The 18,226-nt window shown below is 40.0% G+C and overlaps 1 protein-coding gene across 16 annotated transcripts in view; it reads right to left on the minus strand.

The window, feature by feature from the left end:
- Window positions 1–16,152, minus strand: part of Rbm26 (RNA binding motif protein 26) — a 79,544-nt gene extending 63,392 nt beyond the window's left edge. For 15 of the 16 annotated variants that reach the window (XM_087585885.1, XM_087585882.1, XM_087585881.1 and 12 more), the window contains exon 1: window positions 15,637–16,152. In XM_087585885.1, coding sequence (XP_087442011.1) covers window positions 15,637–15,707 — 71 coding nt within the window. In that variant the 5' untranslated portion in view covers window positions 15,708–16,152. The remainder of the gene's footprint in view (window positions 1–15,636) is intronic. The other variant, NM_001277160.1, reaches the window with a different exon arrangement.
- Window positions 16,153–18,226: the final 2,074 nt, after the last annotated feature.

Genomic DNA, 18,226 nt, shown 5'->3' on the forward strand with positions numbered 1-18,226 from the left:
GTCTATTTTTACAATAATATTGCTCCATCTGTTAACTCTAGGACTTTTTATCTTCTATTGTCTTTTCCAATTTATACAATGTTTTACAGTTTTTGCTGAATCTACCCACTGCCGAAGCTTATCTAATACTTACACAATAATAATGGTGCAAGTCTTTTGAAAAATCAAAACCTACTTGCAGTGTCACTTCCTCTCCAACAAGGCTACAACTCCTAATCCTTGAAACCACACAGAGCCGAAAGCAAAGCCCCATGTCTAGGTACATGCTAGTTTTTATCCCAGTTCCCAACAAAGAAGAGTGCTTCCCTCAGGCCAGCAGGTCACTGACCTTCTACTTACTACAAAACAAAGTAAACGGTAATCCATTCTTTTCAGGAACCAATAGGAGGGAGAAGGCTAGGGAGCATTTTGCCATGTCAAGAAGAGAGGCAAAATTATCCAAGGGGAATGGTTCTGCAGAGTAAAATACAAAAAGGCAAGCACTAGAGATAAAGCTCAGCTTGTAGCAAGCTTGCCTAGCATGGAAGAAGCCTATTATCACAGAACTGAGCGAGGGGAGGAGTGAGGGGAAGGAAGGAGGGAGGATGTGAAATTCAAGGTCATCTTCCTAACCAGCCTGAGCTACAAAGAGACCCTGTCCAAAACACTGACACCCAAGTTTTATAAAACTGCTTCCAAAATCATTCTGAAAATATTTGTACTTAACTGGGACCAGTCTGATGTACACCAGGTAAGGACACTTTCACTGAAGCCTACAATACGTGTTTGTCCTGAAAAACACATGGAAATAACTTACCACACACACACACACACACACACACACACACACACACACACAAATGTAATTTTAAAAAGAAAAGGTTTTGTTTTGTTCTGTTTTGTAGGGCTAGAGAAATGGCTCAGCAGTTAAGAACTTGCTGTTCTTCCAGACTAGAGTTCAACTGCCACATCATCAGTCATAGCCATTGATGGCCCTAGAGTTCTCTTCTCTCATATCTTACTCCAACGTCCCTGCACACACATGGTGCAAAGACATACAAGCAGGAAAACAGCTATATGCATAAAGTAATAATGTTTGAATTTAATTTTAAAATCATAGATTTTTTTCAACTCAAAAAAATCTCAAGACTAAGGATATTAATCTTTAATTTCTTCTAAGAAAACAGATGTTCTGCCAAATTGGAATTACGATCCAAATTACAAGAAGGCATTTGATAAACTTGTCAAGCACAGTTAAAAAAAAAATGTATACACACATACACACATACACACACACACACACACACACACACACACACACACACACACTTAGGAATGACTAAAGAATGAAAGAGCTATGGTAAATATATTCACCCTTATGACAATGCTTTAGTTAAAAAAAAAACCCTGTCTGCCGTGTTTTAAACACTATGTCCTCTTTTAGTCCATCAGTACTAAACTAAACTGTTAGCCTTTCCTTGACGTGGGAGGCGGGTGAAGGAGGAAGAGGAAGAGCAGCACCAGCATCATAAACTCTGAACAACTGGGGTTTTACGGTTCCTTGTCTGAGGCTATTTCTACCATATTCACAAGTAATGTACTACTCCTGGGTTGGCATTTTACTTCTCTGGGAACCAACCTTCACATCAGTCTTCTGAGCTATTCCAGATCCAAACTCTATTTGTCAGGCAATGACTGTCTGCACCTGTCTTTCTCCCTTTACCTGTCCCTCTCTCTCCTTACTCCCCAGAACCCCAGACTTTGGAATTCACTATATTATTCAGGCTGGTCTCTGTCTGTACCAGTACCATCATGCCCTTCTCCCCAACCCAGACTGCTGGGGTTAAAGATGTGAGCCACTAAAGGCCCTTACAACCTTTTAAAATCAAGATGGCAGGCCTCAGAGTGTATGTCACTACATTTAGAAGAACAAGTAAATTATCTGCTGAACTGCATTTTTTACATTTGTTACATTTTTAATCACCCATTTTTCCATTTGTAATGAATGACTCCACTTAAAATTTAGTAATTTTCATATCAATGTGTTGAAGAAAATAACTGGAAAACAGCAGGGGGAGTACAGGAATAGGAGGATGTAAAAATTTTTAAAAACTCAAGCACAGGCTATAATTTATACTGATACAGTAGCACCAGTCACTTCTTACAAAAATATGATAAAATGAGTAACATCATAAAACAACTTTACCTGAACTGCTGAACTTAAAAAAACAAGAATGTGCCTGGCCCAGCTTTCAAGCATCTATGTCTTAATAAAGTTTTCAGCACCAAGATTACTCAGTCAATTCCTAATAAAAATAACATATTTCCCACACGGAAACTACACAGGAGAAAATGTTCATTGCAGAATTATTTACACAATCAATAGAGACAAACAACCCAATGGTAAAAGCAAAACAGTGACGCAAGCATGGGATGGCCCACACAGCAAACTGAATTTTTGTCATTTTAAAGGTGGAAAAATTATGCGGATCCTGGAAGTGCAAAGATGAATGTGAAAAGCACTTTGCTTTTCATTCCAAAGCGCTCAAGAAGGATGTCCCATTCTTACTACACAGCGACTAACTAAGAGATGGAAGAATCTGACTTGGGCATCTCTACTGAAAATGGAAATTTAATCCTCATGCTGAGGTGTTATGAGGTGCAACCAGGTAGGCCTTTGAGAAGTAATTAGGATTAGGTGAGCACATTAAGATAGAGCCCAAAGAATTGAATAAGAGGCTCTTTGTCCTGTTGCAGGGTAGCACATCAAGTGAAGGCCGCATGGTTAAACAAAAATGCTGCCGGCTTCCTTTATGGCGGAGAAGTGAGTGGAGAAAGAAAAGGACCTGAGTTCCCTCCCACTCCCTCCTTTGAGTTCACACCTATAGTGACCTAAAGACCTCCCACTAAGATGCAGTTTTCACCAATCTGAACCAAGCCAAATGTTTCAGAACATAGGTCAATATATAAATATCGATTACATTTCTAAATACAAATAACAGTAACAAATTCAAACTTTTAGATGCTAGCTATAAGACATGGGGGAAAAAAACTTTAAACATTTGCTTGTATGTAAGCAAAATATCTCAGAAAACTGAAATAAGAAATCTCAAACGTATTCCATTGCTTACAAACAGAAATCGATTTTTTTTTTTTTGGTTCTTTTTTTCGGAGCTGGGGACCGAACCCAGGGCCTTGTGCTTCCTAGGCAAGCGCTCTACCACTGAGCTAAATCCCCAACCCCCAGAAATCGAATTTTAAATAAGCCTTTTCTTGGTCCAGAAATGCCCACTTACTTGTACCGACCTGACACAAATAGATATGGGTGCAAGCAAGCAAGTCTGTAGGACATTTTCTTAATTAGTGATTGTGAGAGGCGCTCAAGCCCGTTGTAGGCTGGGATAGCCAACAACCCCCCCACCCCCATCCCCACCCTCACCTGCCACCCCCACCCCCCACCCCCCACCACAGGGGGTGCTGCTGGGTTCTACTAGAAAGTAGGCAGCTCAAGCCAGTAAGCACTTCCACAGCCTTGGAAGGCCTTCCACAGGGCATCAGCGCCTGCCTCCAGCTTCCTACCCAGTTTGAGTGTCTGCCTTGGCTTCCCTCAATGAACTATGATTCAGGATATTAAACCAAATCAACCCTCTCCTCCCTAACTTGGGTTTGGTCATGATGTTAGAGCACAGCAATAGTAACCCTAACTAAGGTACACTAAAAAGAATTTCTTTTCCTCACAGCAAGAAGGTAGTGAGAAGGTAATAAATCTGGTAAGAAAGGTTTATCATTACCACTTCATTTATTCTCTCTGGAACATGAGGAGGAAGAAAACACAGCTTGGGGGATCTGTTCAAGTCTGACTTTGCAGTTTTCAACACTCGCACACCTAACAAGGTAATGAACACTCACACACCTAACGAGGTAACGATTTATCTGTTTGCTCCCAATGCTATTCCCATCTTGTAGTTTATGAGTAAAATAAGATTATTTGAAAAGCACCATAATCTAGTCAAAATGCTAAAACTAATTTTTAAAATAACAACAAAAACAAAAAACCCTGCTAAATTTAGTAACTCAGAATTCAAATGGAAACTTCAAACAGAATTGCAAATATGGTCTTGAGAGGCATTAATCAAGTAAAGAACATAAATAAAGTATTTAACAAACATATGTATTGGGGAAATAATTCTTTCACCAACTAAAATTAGAATCATTTATTTTGTCCAGCTCCATGAGCAGGGCTGACTTGCACACAGAAACACTTAACATTTTCTTCAGTGCTCACCCTCAAATAAAATTACTAAACTATTTTAACTAAATGTAAACTTTAAATTTCTAATCTTAGCCCAACACAGAGGCAAATACATGTAAATTCCAGCACTTTGAAAGACTGAGGCCTGCCCGCAAGGCTACAAAATGAAACTTAGTTTTGAAACAAAAGAATTCTACCAGTCTGCTAAGATACAGAGCGAAACTTTGTCTCAAAACGAAAAGAAAAAAGTTCTAATTCTGAAGATGCTATGAAATAAAGAGAGTTCTAGTGAGATGACAAGGCTAAGAGTGCTTGCCACACAGTTTGATCACCCGAGTTCAATGCCCAGAATCTACTCCTACAAGTTGTCCTCTAACCAGCATGCGCCAGTGCCTGAGCACACACACAAACAGATGTTTTAAAATGTTGAAACAATCTCAGCAGTGGCCGTACATGCCTTTATGGTAGCACTTGGGTGGCAGAGACAAGCATATCTCTGAGCTTTGTCTACAGAGTGAGTTCCAAGGCTACACAGAAAAACCCTGCCTCAAAAACAAAAACAAAACAGAATAGCTAGTATTGGAAAAAAAGGAATGAAACAAACCTAAAGAGCCTCTTTTTAGTGTGATCCATGTCAGCCACTCTGAAAATTAAGGGAGCATAATGTGGGTTTTAGTTTTAATCAACTGAGCTGCCCACTCTAGATTTTCAGTCAACAAAGTAGAAATTTCAACTAATACATTTAATACTAAAGTCTGTGTCACACACAATGTACTAGGTGCTACATAAAACAGGAACACAGTTACTCTAAGCGACAAAGTTTGCTTTCAACTGCCAGAGAATCCAACAATGTTGCTAAAACAAGTAACAGCTAACACAGGTATTTTGCCAGTGATGTGTGTCATAAGTTATGGTAGAGTAATTAAAGAGTTATGTTGCAAAGAGTCACTACCCTAACTAAATGGATCACAGGTAAGTTTGTGGAAGAAATGGACCACATCAGATCTATATTTTAGTACTGACATAATACATATACATATAAAAGATATGCATATAAAAGTCAGGAAGCACCACCATACACAAGGTTTCAGAATCAAACGTCTTTGGAGTCTGTTACCTTCATTTACTGGCCATATTCACATAAGATTGCAGCAACAGAATATGGTCTTGAAAGCCATTTATCAAAAGTTATAAAACAATGGAAGTATATTCATAGCCAGTAAACGGCACTGAGTCTGTTTTGTCTTCAACAGAACTTAGTTCACATTCAATAAAGTCTCAATAATCAGCATAGAATAAGCTGTGAGTTCATTTCCACTTAAAATTGGAGAAAGGGGGCCAATATAAAATATTGGTAGAGAATCACAAGGAAAGTTTAGCTTCCCATAAATTAAGATGCATATAAAAAGCATTGAGATGTAAGTGGAAACTAGCAAGAATGCACATGTAAGAAATGTATGGGTCTAGTTTTTGCTGTCTGCTATTACTGTTCAGTCTCTATTCAGGGTAGCAAATTGACTTATTATGCCAAAGTAGCAGAAAGAGAGAATTCAGCAGCAAGGTTCAGGGGTCAAAAGATCACTGTAGAAGCGCATGCATGCATGCACGCACGCGCACGCACACGCGCGCGCGCGCGCACACACACACAATTTTCCATAATTCACAATAAAAAAAATTTTAATGAACTTTAAAAAATACTTGTTAGTAACAAATATAAGCAAAGAAAAAAGTACTACAAAACCTCCAAGAGTATAATGCTTTTAGAACCTTGTTCCTTTTCAAAAGGGTTACTGCAAATGAAAACCTAATAGTTTAAAAAGAAATGCATACCATAATGAGAACAATATACTATCCACACTACAAGGCAATAGCATATTAAGAACATGCATGACTCTGGAGCAGTGGTTCTCAACCTTCCTAATGGTCTGACCCATTAATCCAGTTATTCATGTAGAGGTAACCCCTAACCATATAATTATTTCCATTGGTACTTCTTAACTCTTAATTCTTCTATTATTATGAATTGTAAATGTGCGTGCTTTCTAAGGTTCTCAGGCAAACCGTGTGAAAGGCCTCAACCCACTAGTTGAATAGTACTGCTCTAGTGTATAATAAATAAGGCTTGAATTAACTGTGAGGTAGTATCTTAACTTCACACTTCAGTGCCTCACTGTCATCAACCCCAGCAAAACAGAGTGATAACATCAAGTAAAAAGGAATAGAAAACACCAGTGATGCATGCGAATGTTAATGGTAGCAGTAGTAGTCAAGTAAGCTATTAATCAAGCTGCACTTAAAGGAGGAGGGACAACTGTAGATTGCTTAATGTTTCATTCTCTTCTATACAGGAAACAAATAATTCCCCCTAATTACACTACTAGAGAAAGGAAGGTTCACTTGTCTAGATCACTAAACTAATCAATGGCAGAACTGAAATCTGAGCCCTGACCTATGAGAAAAAGCAGTTTGCTTTCATTCCTCCATGCAACCACCTTCACAGCAATGCACAGCTGCAGAGGCAAAAACTAAAGATTCATCTTTACAGTTAAACTCCAGAGTCTCAGCATCACTCTGTCAATTTTAATTCCTGAAAAATTAAAGGATTTGACTGTACCTTGAGGAATTCCTTCATATCAAGAAAAAAAACCCTGATTTTATTGAATTACCATATACAGTAATAAGCCCACAAAATATTAAATTTTTTTTATTTATTCATTTATTATATATAAGTACACTGTAGCTGTCTTTAGATACACCAGAAGAGGGCATCAGATCTCTTTACAGATGGTTGTGAGCCACCATGTGGTTGCTGGGAATTGAACTCATGACCTCTGGAAGAGCAGTCGGGTGCTCTTAACCGCTGAGCCATCTCTCCAGCCCAAAGATTATTTTGGAGACAGATTCTTTTTTTTTTTTTTTTTTTTTTTAATTTCTTTTTTTCGGAGCTGGGGACCGAACCCAGGGCCTTGCGCTTCCTAGGCGAGCGCTCTACCACTGAGCCAAATCCCCAACGCCGCCCACAAAATATTAAAGAAAACTTTTTTCTATTTAAAAAAAAAAAAATGAGGGGGTTGGGGATTTAGCTCAGTGGTAGAGCGCTTCCCTAGAAAGCACAAGGCCCTGGGTTCGGTCCTCAGCTCCAGAAAAAAAAAAAAAAAAAAGAAAAAAAAATGAGGAAAGCCACACTCCAGGAGCACTGACACACCTGAGAGCAGAGGTAAGACCACCACTTCTGCTCCAAGATAAGTACACGGTGAGAGGCAAGGGCAAGAACCTAACTAACAGAAACCAAGGCCACTTGGCATCATCAGAAGCCAGTTCCCCCATCACAGCAGGCCCTGGATACCCCAGCGCACCAGAAAACCAAGATTTGGATTTAAAATCACATCTCATGATAATGATAGAGGACTTTAAGAAGGACACAAATAATTTCCTTAAAGAAAGACAGGAACACAGGTAAACAGGTAGAGACCCTTAAAGAGGAAACACAAAAATCCCTTAAAAGAATTACAGGAAAACACAACCAAACAGGTGAAGAAATTGAACAAAACTATCCAGGATCTAAAAATAGAAATAGAAACAATAAAAATTCACAAAGGGAGACAACCCTGGAGATAGAAAATCTAGGAAAGGAATCAGGAGTCACAGGCGCACGCATTACCAACAGAATACAGGAGATAGAAGGAAGACTCTCAGAAGCAGAAGATACCATAGGAAAAATTGACACAGCCATCAAAGATGATATAAAACGCAAAAAGCTCCTAACCCAAAACATCCAGGAAATGCAAGACACAGTAAGAAGTTCAACCCTAAGGATAATAGGTATAGAAGAAATCGATCCCAACTTGAACAGCCAGTAAATATCTTCAACAAAATTATAGAAGAAAAATTCCCTAACCTAAAGAAAGAGATGCCCATGAACATACAAGAAGCCTACAGAACTCCAACAATCACTATCCCTTAATATTCCTCAATATCAATGGGTTCAATTCCCCAATAAAAAGACATAGACTAAAAGACTGGATACGTAAAGAGAACCCATCATTTTGCTATATACAGAAAACACACCTCAGAGACAAAGACAGACACTACCTCAGAGTGAAAGGCTGGAAAACAACTTTCCAAGCAAATGGTCTGAAGAAATAAGCTGGAGTAGCCATTCTAATATAGAAAAAAAAATAAACTTTTAATCAAAAGTTATCAAAAAACAAAAACAAAAAGGAAGGCCACTTCATATTCATCAAAGGAAAAATCCACTAAGATGAACTCTCAATACTGAATATCTATGCTCCAAATGCAAGGACACCTACATTCATAAAAGAAACCTTACTAAAGCTCAAAGCACACACTGCACCTCACACAATAATAGTGTGAGACTTCAACAACCCACACTCATCAATAGACAGATCATGGAAACAGAAACTAAACAGACACACAGAGAAACTAACAGAAGTTATGAGCCAAATATATTTAACATATCTATAGAACATTTCATCCTAAAACATAAGAATATAACTTCTCCTCAGCACCTCATGGTACCTTCTCCAAAATTGACTATATAATCAGTCACAAAACAGGCCTCAACAGATACAAGAAGACTGAAGTAATCTCATGCATCCTATCAGATCACCACAGACTAAGGCTGGTCTTCAATAACAACAATGACAGAAAGCCCACATACACATGAAAGCTGAACAACTCAATAACTTGGTCAAGGAAGAAAGAAAAAAAAATTAAAGATTTTTTAGAATTTAATGCAATCTACAGATTCAATGCAATAGCCATCAAATTTCCAACTTAATTCTTCAGAGTTAGAAAGAGCAATTTACAAATTCATTTGGAATAACAAAAACCCAGGATAGTGGAAACTATCCTCAACAATAAAAGAACTTCTTGGGGAATCACCATTCCTGACCTCAGAGCAATAGTGATTAAAACTGTATGATATTGGTACAGAGAAAGGCAGGTAGATCAATGGAACAGAACTGAGACCAGAAATGAACCCACACACCTGTGACCACTTGATCTTTGACAAAGGAGCTAAAATCATCCAATGGAAAAAAAGAAGCATTTTCAACAAATGGTACTGGTTCAACTGGAGGTCAGCATGTAGAAGAATGCACTTTTATCTCCTTGTACAAAGCTCAAGTTCAAGTGGATCAAGGACCTCCACATCAAACCAGATACACTAAAACTAATAGAAGAAAAAGGGGGAGGAGCCTCAAACACATGGGCACTGGAGGAATTTTCCTGAAAGAAAACCAATGGCTTATGCTCTAAGATCAAGAATCAACAAACAGACCTCATAAAACTGCAAAGCTTCTGTCAGGCAAAGGACACTGTCATTAGGATAAAACAACAACCAACAAATTGGGAAAAATCTTTACCAATCCTACATTCAATAGAGGGCTAATATCTAATATATACAAAGAACTCAAGAAGTTAGAATCCAGAGAATCAAATAATTCTACTTAAAAAGTGGGGTACAAAGCTAAACAGAATTCTCAACTGAGGAATATCAAATGACTCAGAAGCACCTAAAGAAATGTTCAACATCTTTAGTCATATGGGAAATGCAAATCAAAACAACCCTGAGATTCCACCTCACACCAGTCAGAATGGCTAAGATTAAAAACTGAAGTGACAATAGATCCTGGTGAGGATGTGGAGAAAGAGAAACAAGGTGGTACAACCACTCTGGAAATCAGCCTGGAGGTTCCTCAGAAAATTGGACATAGTACTACCTGAGGACCCAGCTATACCACTCCTGAGCATATACCCAAAAGATGCCCCAACATATAACAAGGACACGTGTTCCACTATGTTCATAGCAGCCTCCAGAAGCTGGAAAGAACCCAGATGCCCCCCATCAGAGGAATGGATACAGAAAATGTGGTACATCTACACAATGGAGTACTACTCAACTATTAAAAACAATGACTTCATGAAATTCTTAGGCAAATGGATGGAACTAGAAAAATATCATCCTGAGTGAGGCAACCCAATCACAAAAAAATACACATGGTATGCACTCACTGATAAGTGGATATTAGCCCAAAAGTTCAAATTACCAAGATACAATCCATAGACCACATGAAGCTCAAGAAGGACTACCAAAGTGCAGATGCTTCACTCCTTCTTAGAAGTTGGAACAAAAATAGAATAGGAAATACAGAGACAAAGTTTGGAGCATAGAATGAAGGAACAGCCATCCAGAGACTACCCTACCTGGGGATCCAGCCCATATACAGCCACCAAACCCGGACACTATTGCTGATGCCAAAACGTGCATGCTGATAGGAGCCTGATATAGTTGTCTGCTGAGAGGCTCTGCCAGAGCATGACAAATACAGAGGGGGATGCTTGTAGCCACTGAACTGAGAATGTGGTCTCCATTGGAAGAGTCAGAGAAAGGATTGGAGTAGCTGAAGATGTTTGCAACAACTATCAACCAACCAGACCTCCCAGGAACTAAACCACCATCACCTCTAAACACCAAAGAGTACACATTGACAGACCCATGGCTCCAGCCGCATATGTAGCAGAGGATGGGGTTGTTGGACACCAATGGGAGGAGAAGCCCTAGGTCCTGCCAAGGCTGGATCCCCCAGTGTAGAAGAATGTCAGGACCAGGAGGAGGGAAGGGGTGGAGGGATGGGTGGGGGAGGACCCCCACTGAAGAAGGGGGAAGGAGGATGGAATAGGGGGATTATGTAGGAGAAACTGGGAAAGGAGATAACATTTGAACTATAAATAAAAAGTATTCAATTTAAATTTTTTTTAAAAAAAGAAACCTTGGAAAAGCAGATAAAACACTTTTACGCACTGGTTAGAACTTTCTGAAAAGGATTCCAAAAGCACCAGAAATAATCCCAAGAACTGACAAATGAGTTTACCTGAAATTAAGAGGCTCAGGGGAAAAAAAAAAAAAGCAGAGTGAAGAGAAAACCTAGAGCAAAGAAAAATAATTTGCCAACTGTACTTCTGACAGGAATTAATAACTAAACTCTATAAAGGACTACAAAAATCAATCCCCCACAAAATAGCCAATCAATAAATGAACAGACGGTTCTCAAAAAAATAAAAGAAAAAGAAAGACAAATGGCCAATAAATAACCTTAGCCATCAGAGAAATGCAAATTAAATTCTTTCAAGAGGCTGTAGAGAGCAGTAAAATGCCCGCCTCAAAAGTATGAAGAACGTATAGATCTTAGAGTTCATTGGTCAGCTACTCTAGCCAAATCAAGGAACCCCAGTTCCTTGTACAGCAGTAAGAAAATACTTGATATGGACTGTTGGTTTCCAGGTTCTGGCTCAACCTCAAGCAGAATGGTCAGGGTTCATAAACAGATGACAACAAAAGCAGGTGAGGATGTGAGGTATTAAGTCTTATACAGTGGTGGTACAAACAAAATGATCCAGCCCCTATGAAACTCAGTGTGAAGCTCCTCAAAAGCCTAATGGTTATGACACAGCTACACCATGCCTAAGTAAACACACCAAAGGGACTAAATTTAACTCAACATAATACAGAAACATTTGTATATGTATGTTTATTGCTTCACTATTAGAAACAGCTAAGAAACAGAACCAGCTAGATATCCAAAGAAGGATAAATAAAGAAAATGCAGTGCATTCACAGAGAGAAATCTTTTCAGTCATAAAGTATAAAATCATGGCACGTATACAAAAATAGATGGAACTGGAGATTACTGTATTTAGTGAACCGGGCCAGACTCAGAATAGGATACTGTTCATTTTCTCTCATTGGCAGAACCTAAGTGCAAATGTGTTCTGTGTGTATGAGAGACAGGGACCCAACTGACCATGTGAGAGAGACCATGTGGAGGAGAAATGATGAAAGCAGAGTAATGAAACAGGACATTAACACAGAAGGGAAGGCTACTGAAAGGAGGAAAGGAGAAAGCAATATAGTAAGAATGAGTGGTCAAGGACACCATCAATTAGAGGGATAAATAAAAACAAAGTATAATGACATAAATATATAGAAAACAAACAAAATTTAAGGTTGAATCACCGTAACAAAGATGCTGGTTTTTTGATTAGGATTTCACATTACCAAAAGGCATGAATAGTAAAAGACTGACTAAGCAAACAGGTGACATCACAAGACATCAATTCTAAGTACTGAGAGAAAATTTCAATACATAAATGTTTAATGGTTTGTGGAAAAAAAGACGAACAGAATTCTGCTACAGCTACAGAACTCATAGCTGAATAACCAGATGCATATATTTGTCCTTAGGACTGAAAATGCATCCAGTCTTTATCCTCCTACCTCACTCTCCACCACTCTCAAAACTCAGTTACCCTAAACCCTTGGCTGGCTTCTAGGAAAAACCCCAGCAACACACAAAATGATTAACTGGACTCAACAGAGTGTGATCTCTGGCGCCCCGGCACCCCTCACCATTGCTAGCCTTCTCCGCTCTTTCAATTTCTTTTAGTTTCTCCAGGGTTCCCCCATCTCATTTTTAGGGCATTCATAAAATATGTTCTCCGAAACCAGAAAGCTGTTCTTCATCCTTCCAGGCTGAGATCTACTGCTGTCATATCAAAGCAGCCTTTCTTAACTCCACATAATGTTATTTCCAAAGCATATTAGAATTCTTTAACACACACAGTATTACAATTACTTGTTCAGTATCTGTCTTCCCTAACAAATGAAAAGTTTTTTCATCCCTTGCCAAATACTATTTCCCACACTGATTAGTACAGCATACGTGAAGTACTCAAAACTTTGCTAATACATTCAAAGTTCAGATTAGTCAAAAAATTAAATAAACAAATGTGATACTTCACTATCATGAACTGCTAAAAGCTATATAAAGTTCCTTCTTAAAGTCCTTCCTCAAACAGTATGTATTTTATTAATTACATGTCAAAACTATGCAAAAAAAACTTTTATGTAAAAAAGCCAACATTAGAAACCAAAGATGGTAAATAATTAAGCTTTTGTAAGACATCACCTAGAAGAAGAATAAAGAACACATGCAAATTAAAAGAAGAAGGATAGGAGCTAATTTTACAACAATGTGCATTAGAAAGTCCACTGTAGGCTCTACTAGCAATGACTTTCTACTGTAATCACGGAAAGTAACAGACATCTGAGTAGTTGCTACAACAAATGTGCTTTCTTTGAATTAAATAAAAACTAAAAGCATATACACTAAGTATATATGTTTTAGGTTATTGAAAAGGACATGAAATGGCAGTACAGTTGACTTGAAATGTGCTAATTACACACTGGGTAGTATTTTAGGAATATATGTATTTCTTTCATTATTTTCCCCACTTTACAGACGGAAACACAAGCATTGAGTTAAGTGACTTTTCCAATATTATATAACTTGTAAATGAGTTGTTTCCCCACAATTCAAAGCTAGTCATTAGGCCCCAGGGTTCTCCCTATCACCTGTTACATATGTTACCACTGACTTTCCTACCCAAGGAAAGAAAATGTCTTTTTTGTTTATTTAGAAGTGGAAGGTACTGAAGACTCCATCTGGGCCTTGCAGGCCACACATGCCACCACCACTAGGCTATACCCTCCAGATCTCTGAAAGTGAGCTCTCTACTCCATTCTAGTCAACTCCTTTGCTAAGACTGCCACTCTGCCAAGTCTAAGAGCTTGAACTTACTGCATGCATCAGTCTGTAGAATCCCATCAGTTAATGAGCCCCTGCTCTTGCCATACCTCCTACCTCCATCCTGTCTATTCCCTATCTACACATTGTTCACAGGAAACCTCCCACAATTTCATGGCTTCAATCCTACTAGCATGAGGTTATACCTCTCTAGTCCTGGCCCCAGTTCTAGACTCCAGGATCCAACTTTACTTAAGATGAGTAAGTAGGACCTCACACTTCATCATCACAGCATGCCATCAGCCATCCCCTTGCCCACCTGGATTGCCCTCAGCCTTCTACAGCATCCATGCAGCTGTAAAAACTAACTTTCAGGCTTCATCCTTGATTGTGTTTCCTTTCCTCCACATCACTCTCTCAGGACATTCTATCAGACCTGCATGTGAAGTGCATGTGCTTCCTTCCATCTCCACCATCATCCAACACACTATCAGTCTCAGCCCGCCATCCCGGCAAAGGAGCTCCTTCACTTAACTCTTACCACTTAAGTCTACACAAAACACCCTTATTTGAAGTTAAATCAGTCCTGGCCTGCTTTAAATAACCTATTTTTCTAGTGTGTGTTAAATAAGATCTTGATTCCTGACCTGGAATATAGCTCCCCTATAGCCCCTGTCTACTAATTCCATGTCTTTCCCCTCTCTTCCCTACACTTTCTCTCTTTTGAACAAACCACATCTATCAGGTCCTCTACTAGGTCTTTCATTCTGAAAACACGGCCTTCCTCAGACACAGAAGATCCTTTTTCCTCTTTAAGTTTTATTAACCATTTCTTGCTCAGACAGCTTCACTGACCAATAACCCTGAAGCAGCAGGCCCCATCCAAACCGAGTTTACATAGTCCTATACTATCATAATGGTCATAACTGGGCATAGCTCAAAGTGTATCTTATTGCAGCTTATTAACCTGAGAGAATTTTAAAGTCCTGTCCCAAGGCTTCCCACAGTACACGGTAAAAACTTAATGCATGCATTTAAGTAAGTGAATTATCTGCCACTGCACCTTAAGTTGCTATTGTAAATCAACGATGCAGAAATTGTATCTATGACGCATTTTGCATTAAATAAATCCATAATTTTTTCCTAAAATTTTTCAACATTCCAACAGTCGCACAAACTACTGAATTCCTCCTGAAACTGCTAACTATTCCATATGGATAGAGATTTAGGGTTTTTTTTTTTCCTTCTCCAAATTAGTAGGGTGTAAGTAGGGGGTTTACTGGATTTAGCACCTGTTACATCTTCAATCAATATGAGGTGCGTATGAGCCAGACACCACATGGAAGACGTGGCCTTTCTTTAAGGGACTGTAACTAAAACCTTAAACTCGAATTTCCCTAATCCCTAATTTAAAAAAATAAAAAGCCATTCACTTCGTTAAAAGAAACACTGTAAGATAATCTACGGCCAGGAGGATCAGCAAAGACTCCGATCTGGAGGGCCTCAGACAACACAGGTGTATGGGGAAGTTTAGTATCAGCCTCCATGTAACGGGGGAAAAGAAAGCAGGACACACCAGTTCAAAGACCCGTTCAACCATTAAAATAAAGCACAGTTCCCGCTTTGGCTATCTTGAACCCGGGCGCGAAGGTGGGAGAAGAGAGAAAACAGAGCCTTAGGACCCCTGTTCTGCGCTTCGGCCTCCACCGCAGGCATTCTGAGTAAAACTGCACCGATCCGTGCGTCCGCCAATCCACCACCGCCATCCCTGCAACAACAGCTCCCCGGGGTACTCACATGGGCTCGAGGGTCTTGCTGAGCCAGGATTTGAGCGCCTCGAAGTTTTCAATGATCATCTTAGAAACCATCCACCGCGGCCCCGAGGCCGGTCACACTCCTGCGCTCGCCCAGGTCGCCGCCGCCGCCGCCGCCGCCCCCTCCTCCGCGCGCCGTCCGCGTGGGCCGCGGTGGGAGGTGCCGGTGGCAAGTTCCCGCGAGCCGCGGTCGGCGAGCACCTCGGCGGGGCCGCCGCAGGCCACGCGCCCACCGGGTACCGGGAGCTTCCCCTCTGCGGACCCCGGCCCAGGCTGAGGCAGCAACCGTTTGCCGGGCCCTCCCCCCTGCCCCGCTCCCCAGTGAATCTTCCCGAAGGAGAGCCGAACGCGCTCAGACCCGGACTTTTCTCTCAGCTTTGGGATTAGGTGCTTGCTGGCAACGCGGCAGAGCAGAAGTGAAGAAAGCGAAAACGAAGGGCAGCTCAATGGGAACGGTTCGGGGGTCTTCCCGGCTTCCAGCACCCCCAAGAAGATGGCTGCCGATAAATCTCGCGAGAATTAATTGAAGTCTCGCGGTGCGTCCCAGAGCATGCCGGGAAGAGACGCAAATTCGGCCGAGTGTGCGCTGGGTAGAGACCGTAGCGTTTTTGTATATGCAAGGGTTGAGGCCTTAGTCCCTTTGATCGGCCTTCGTAGTGAATAACCACAAGCGCCGTCCTATTTCATAAGGACGGAATGGCCGCTGACTCCCAGACGGTGTCCTGCAAGATGGAAGAGCTCGTTGAGAAGACGGCCAGCACTTTTGGCAGGTTTCCTGCACCGTGCAACCTGCCTTAGCTTTCTCAGCACCCTCCAGTACCATATTCTGTGTGTGCTACCCGGTGCACACGATGGATAAACATAGACTGATCTAATCTGACACACTGAGACCTCCAGAGGATTAGTGTCCTTATCTCAAAGTACATGACATTTTGGTAAAGGTCTAATGACCTATGGATGCCCCCAAACCAGAATATGTAACCTTAATGATTTCCAACCTAGCTAAAACACAGTTTTGTTACATTTTAAATTCTGTTCATTTAGAAAAGATTCAACTTTTCTCCAAGAAATTACAATGTACCAAAGCAGAGCATTCAAACCAGCATCCTATGTATCATGAATGGTCCAACAAGTTGATTCTATTATATAATATTGTTAGGAGATGACCAAAGACTGGTAGGCAAGGGACTACAAGTAGAATGAAAAATAGTTCACAAATCTAAAGACTTGGTCACTGAACCATAAAGAAATTCTTGATGAGACTTTAGAATATGCTGGAGTGGAGTGTCCTTTAAGCGTTAACTAAAAAAAATTATAAAATTCAAAGCTAGATATTTGCTCTGAAATACAATATCATCAGTCAGAGGTTAATCAGATTCAAGCTAATGAATAATCAGGGTATCGATTAAGGGGATTTAGCTAACTGAAATACTGCAGATATGAAAAGACAAATATTTAGAATTTCATTTATAAAGGTTGCTAGAGTCCCAAGAGTGACAGAATACAGAATGGTGGTTGCCAGGAGCCAAAGAGAACAGGAGGCAGAGAGGAGGAATCTTGGGAATTATGTCTCAGTGATAGAGTTTCAGTTTGCAATAATAGTTCTGAGATGGATGGTGTTGGTGGCTGAACAGGTTGACTATAAATCTAATGCCAGGAAGTTGTACACATACAATTATTAAAATGGTAAACATTAGGTCACATATAGAGTGTATAAATAATATACTACTGAGAATCATGTTTCTGTTTAAAGGCACCATATCGAATATTGATGAATCAGTATTGAACTTGTGTTCACTGGCAGGTAACACATGTTTAAACAAAGCCCATTCATTCATGTATTTTTCTCTGTAAAATACATCAAAGCCTTATGTGTTGGGACCATAGAAAGCACTTCACTGTTGCATATGGAGAACAGAGACATTTTAAACAGTAAAATCACTAAGGGGGGAAAAAAATCTCATAAATGAAGAAAATAAAACAGCAAATGGACCACAAAATGGGTACTTGTTTCCATTGTGAGAACTGAATAAAAGAATAAAGATATCCCCTTGTACTTCAGCTGAGAATTAAACACATCACTGGACTTGAATTTCTAACCACTCTGCGTATGGACACAGTGGACTGTAAAACCACCGCAAGTCTTGGGTTTGGGGGTTACAGCTATTCTAAAGAGTAAGAAAACTCACGAATATAGAATCCTCAAGTAGTAAGGGTTGGCTATATTCTGAAAGACAAAATGAAGCCTTCTAGGAAGTGTTCCCTCACCCCTGAGTGATAGCTGTCCTCCCTCCTTCCACAGCACAGTGCTTGTTGCTCCCAGTCTGCATCTCCTCAAGGGGCTCCCAGGCTTTCCTTGCTTAGCCGTTGTATTCAATCTGTAACACTTCATGACTTCATTTTCTTTCCTCGGAGTTAGAGATTTGACCACTGCAGTCATCAGTACTACTCAGAATAGACTAACTACGGCCAGCAGGAACATTTAAGTATTTGGCATGTTGTTACTTCACATTTTCCACATACATTGGTCTTTCCAGACCCCTTTACCGTTAATGTTCCTCCTCTTGCACAGA

Source organism: Rattus norvegicus, chromosome 15 (assembly GCF_021556685.1).
Source record: "Rattus norvegicus strain SHRSP/BbbUtx chromosome 15, alternate assembly SHRSP_T2T, whole genome shotgun sequence".
Classification (NCBI taxonomy): domain Eukaryota; kingdom Metazoa; phylum Chordata; class Mammalia; order Rodentia; family Muridae; genus Rattus; species Rattus norvegicus.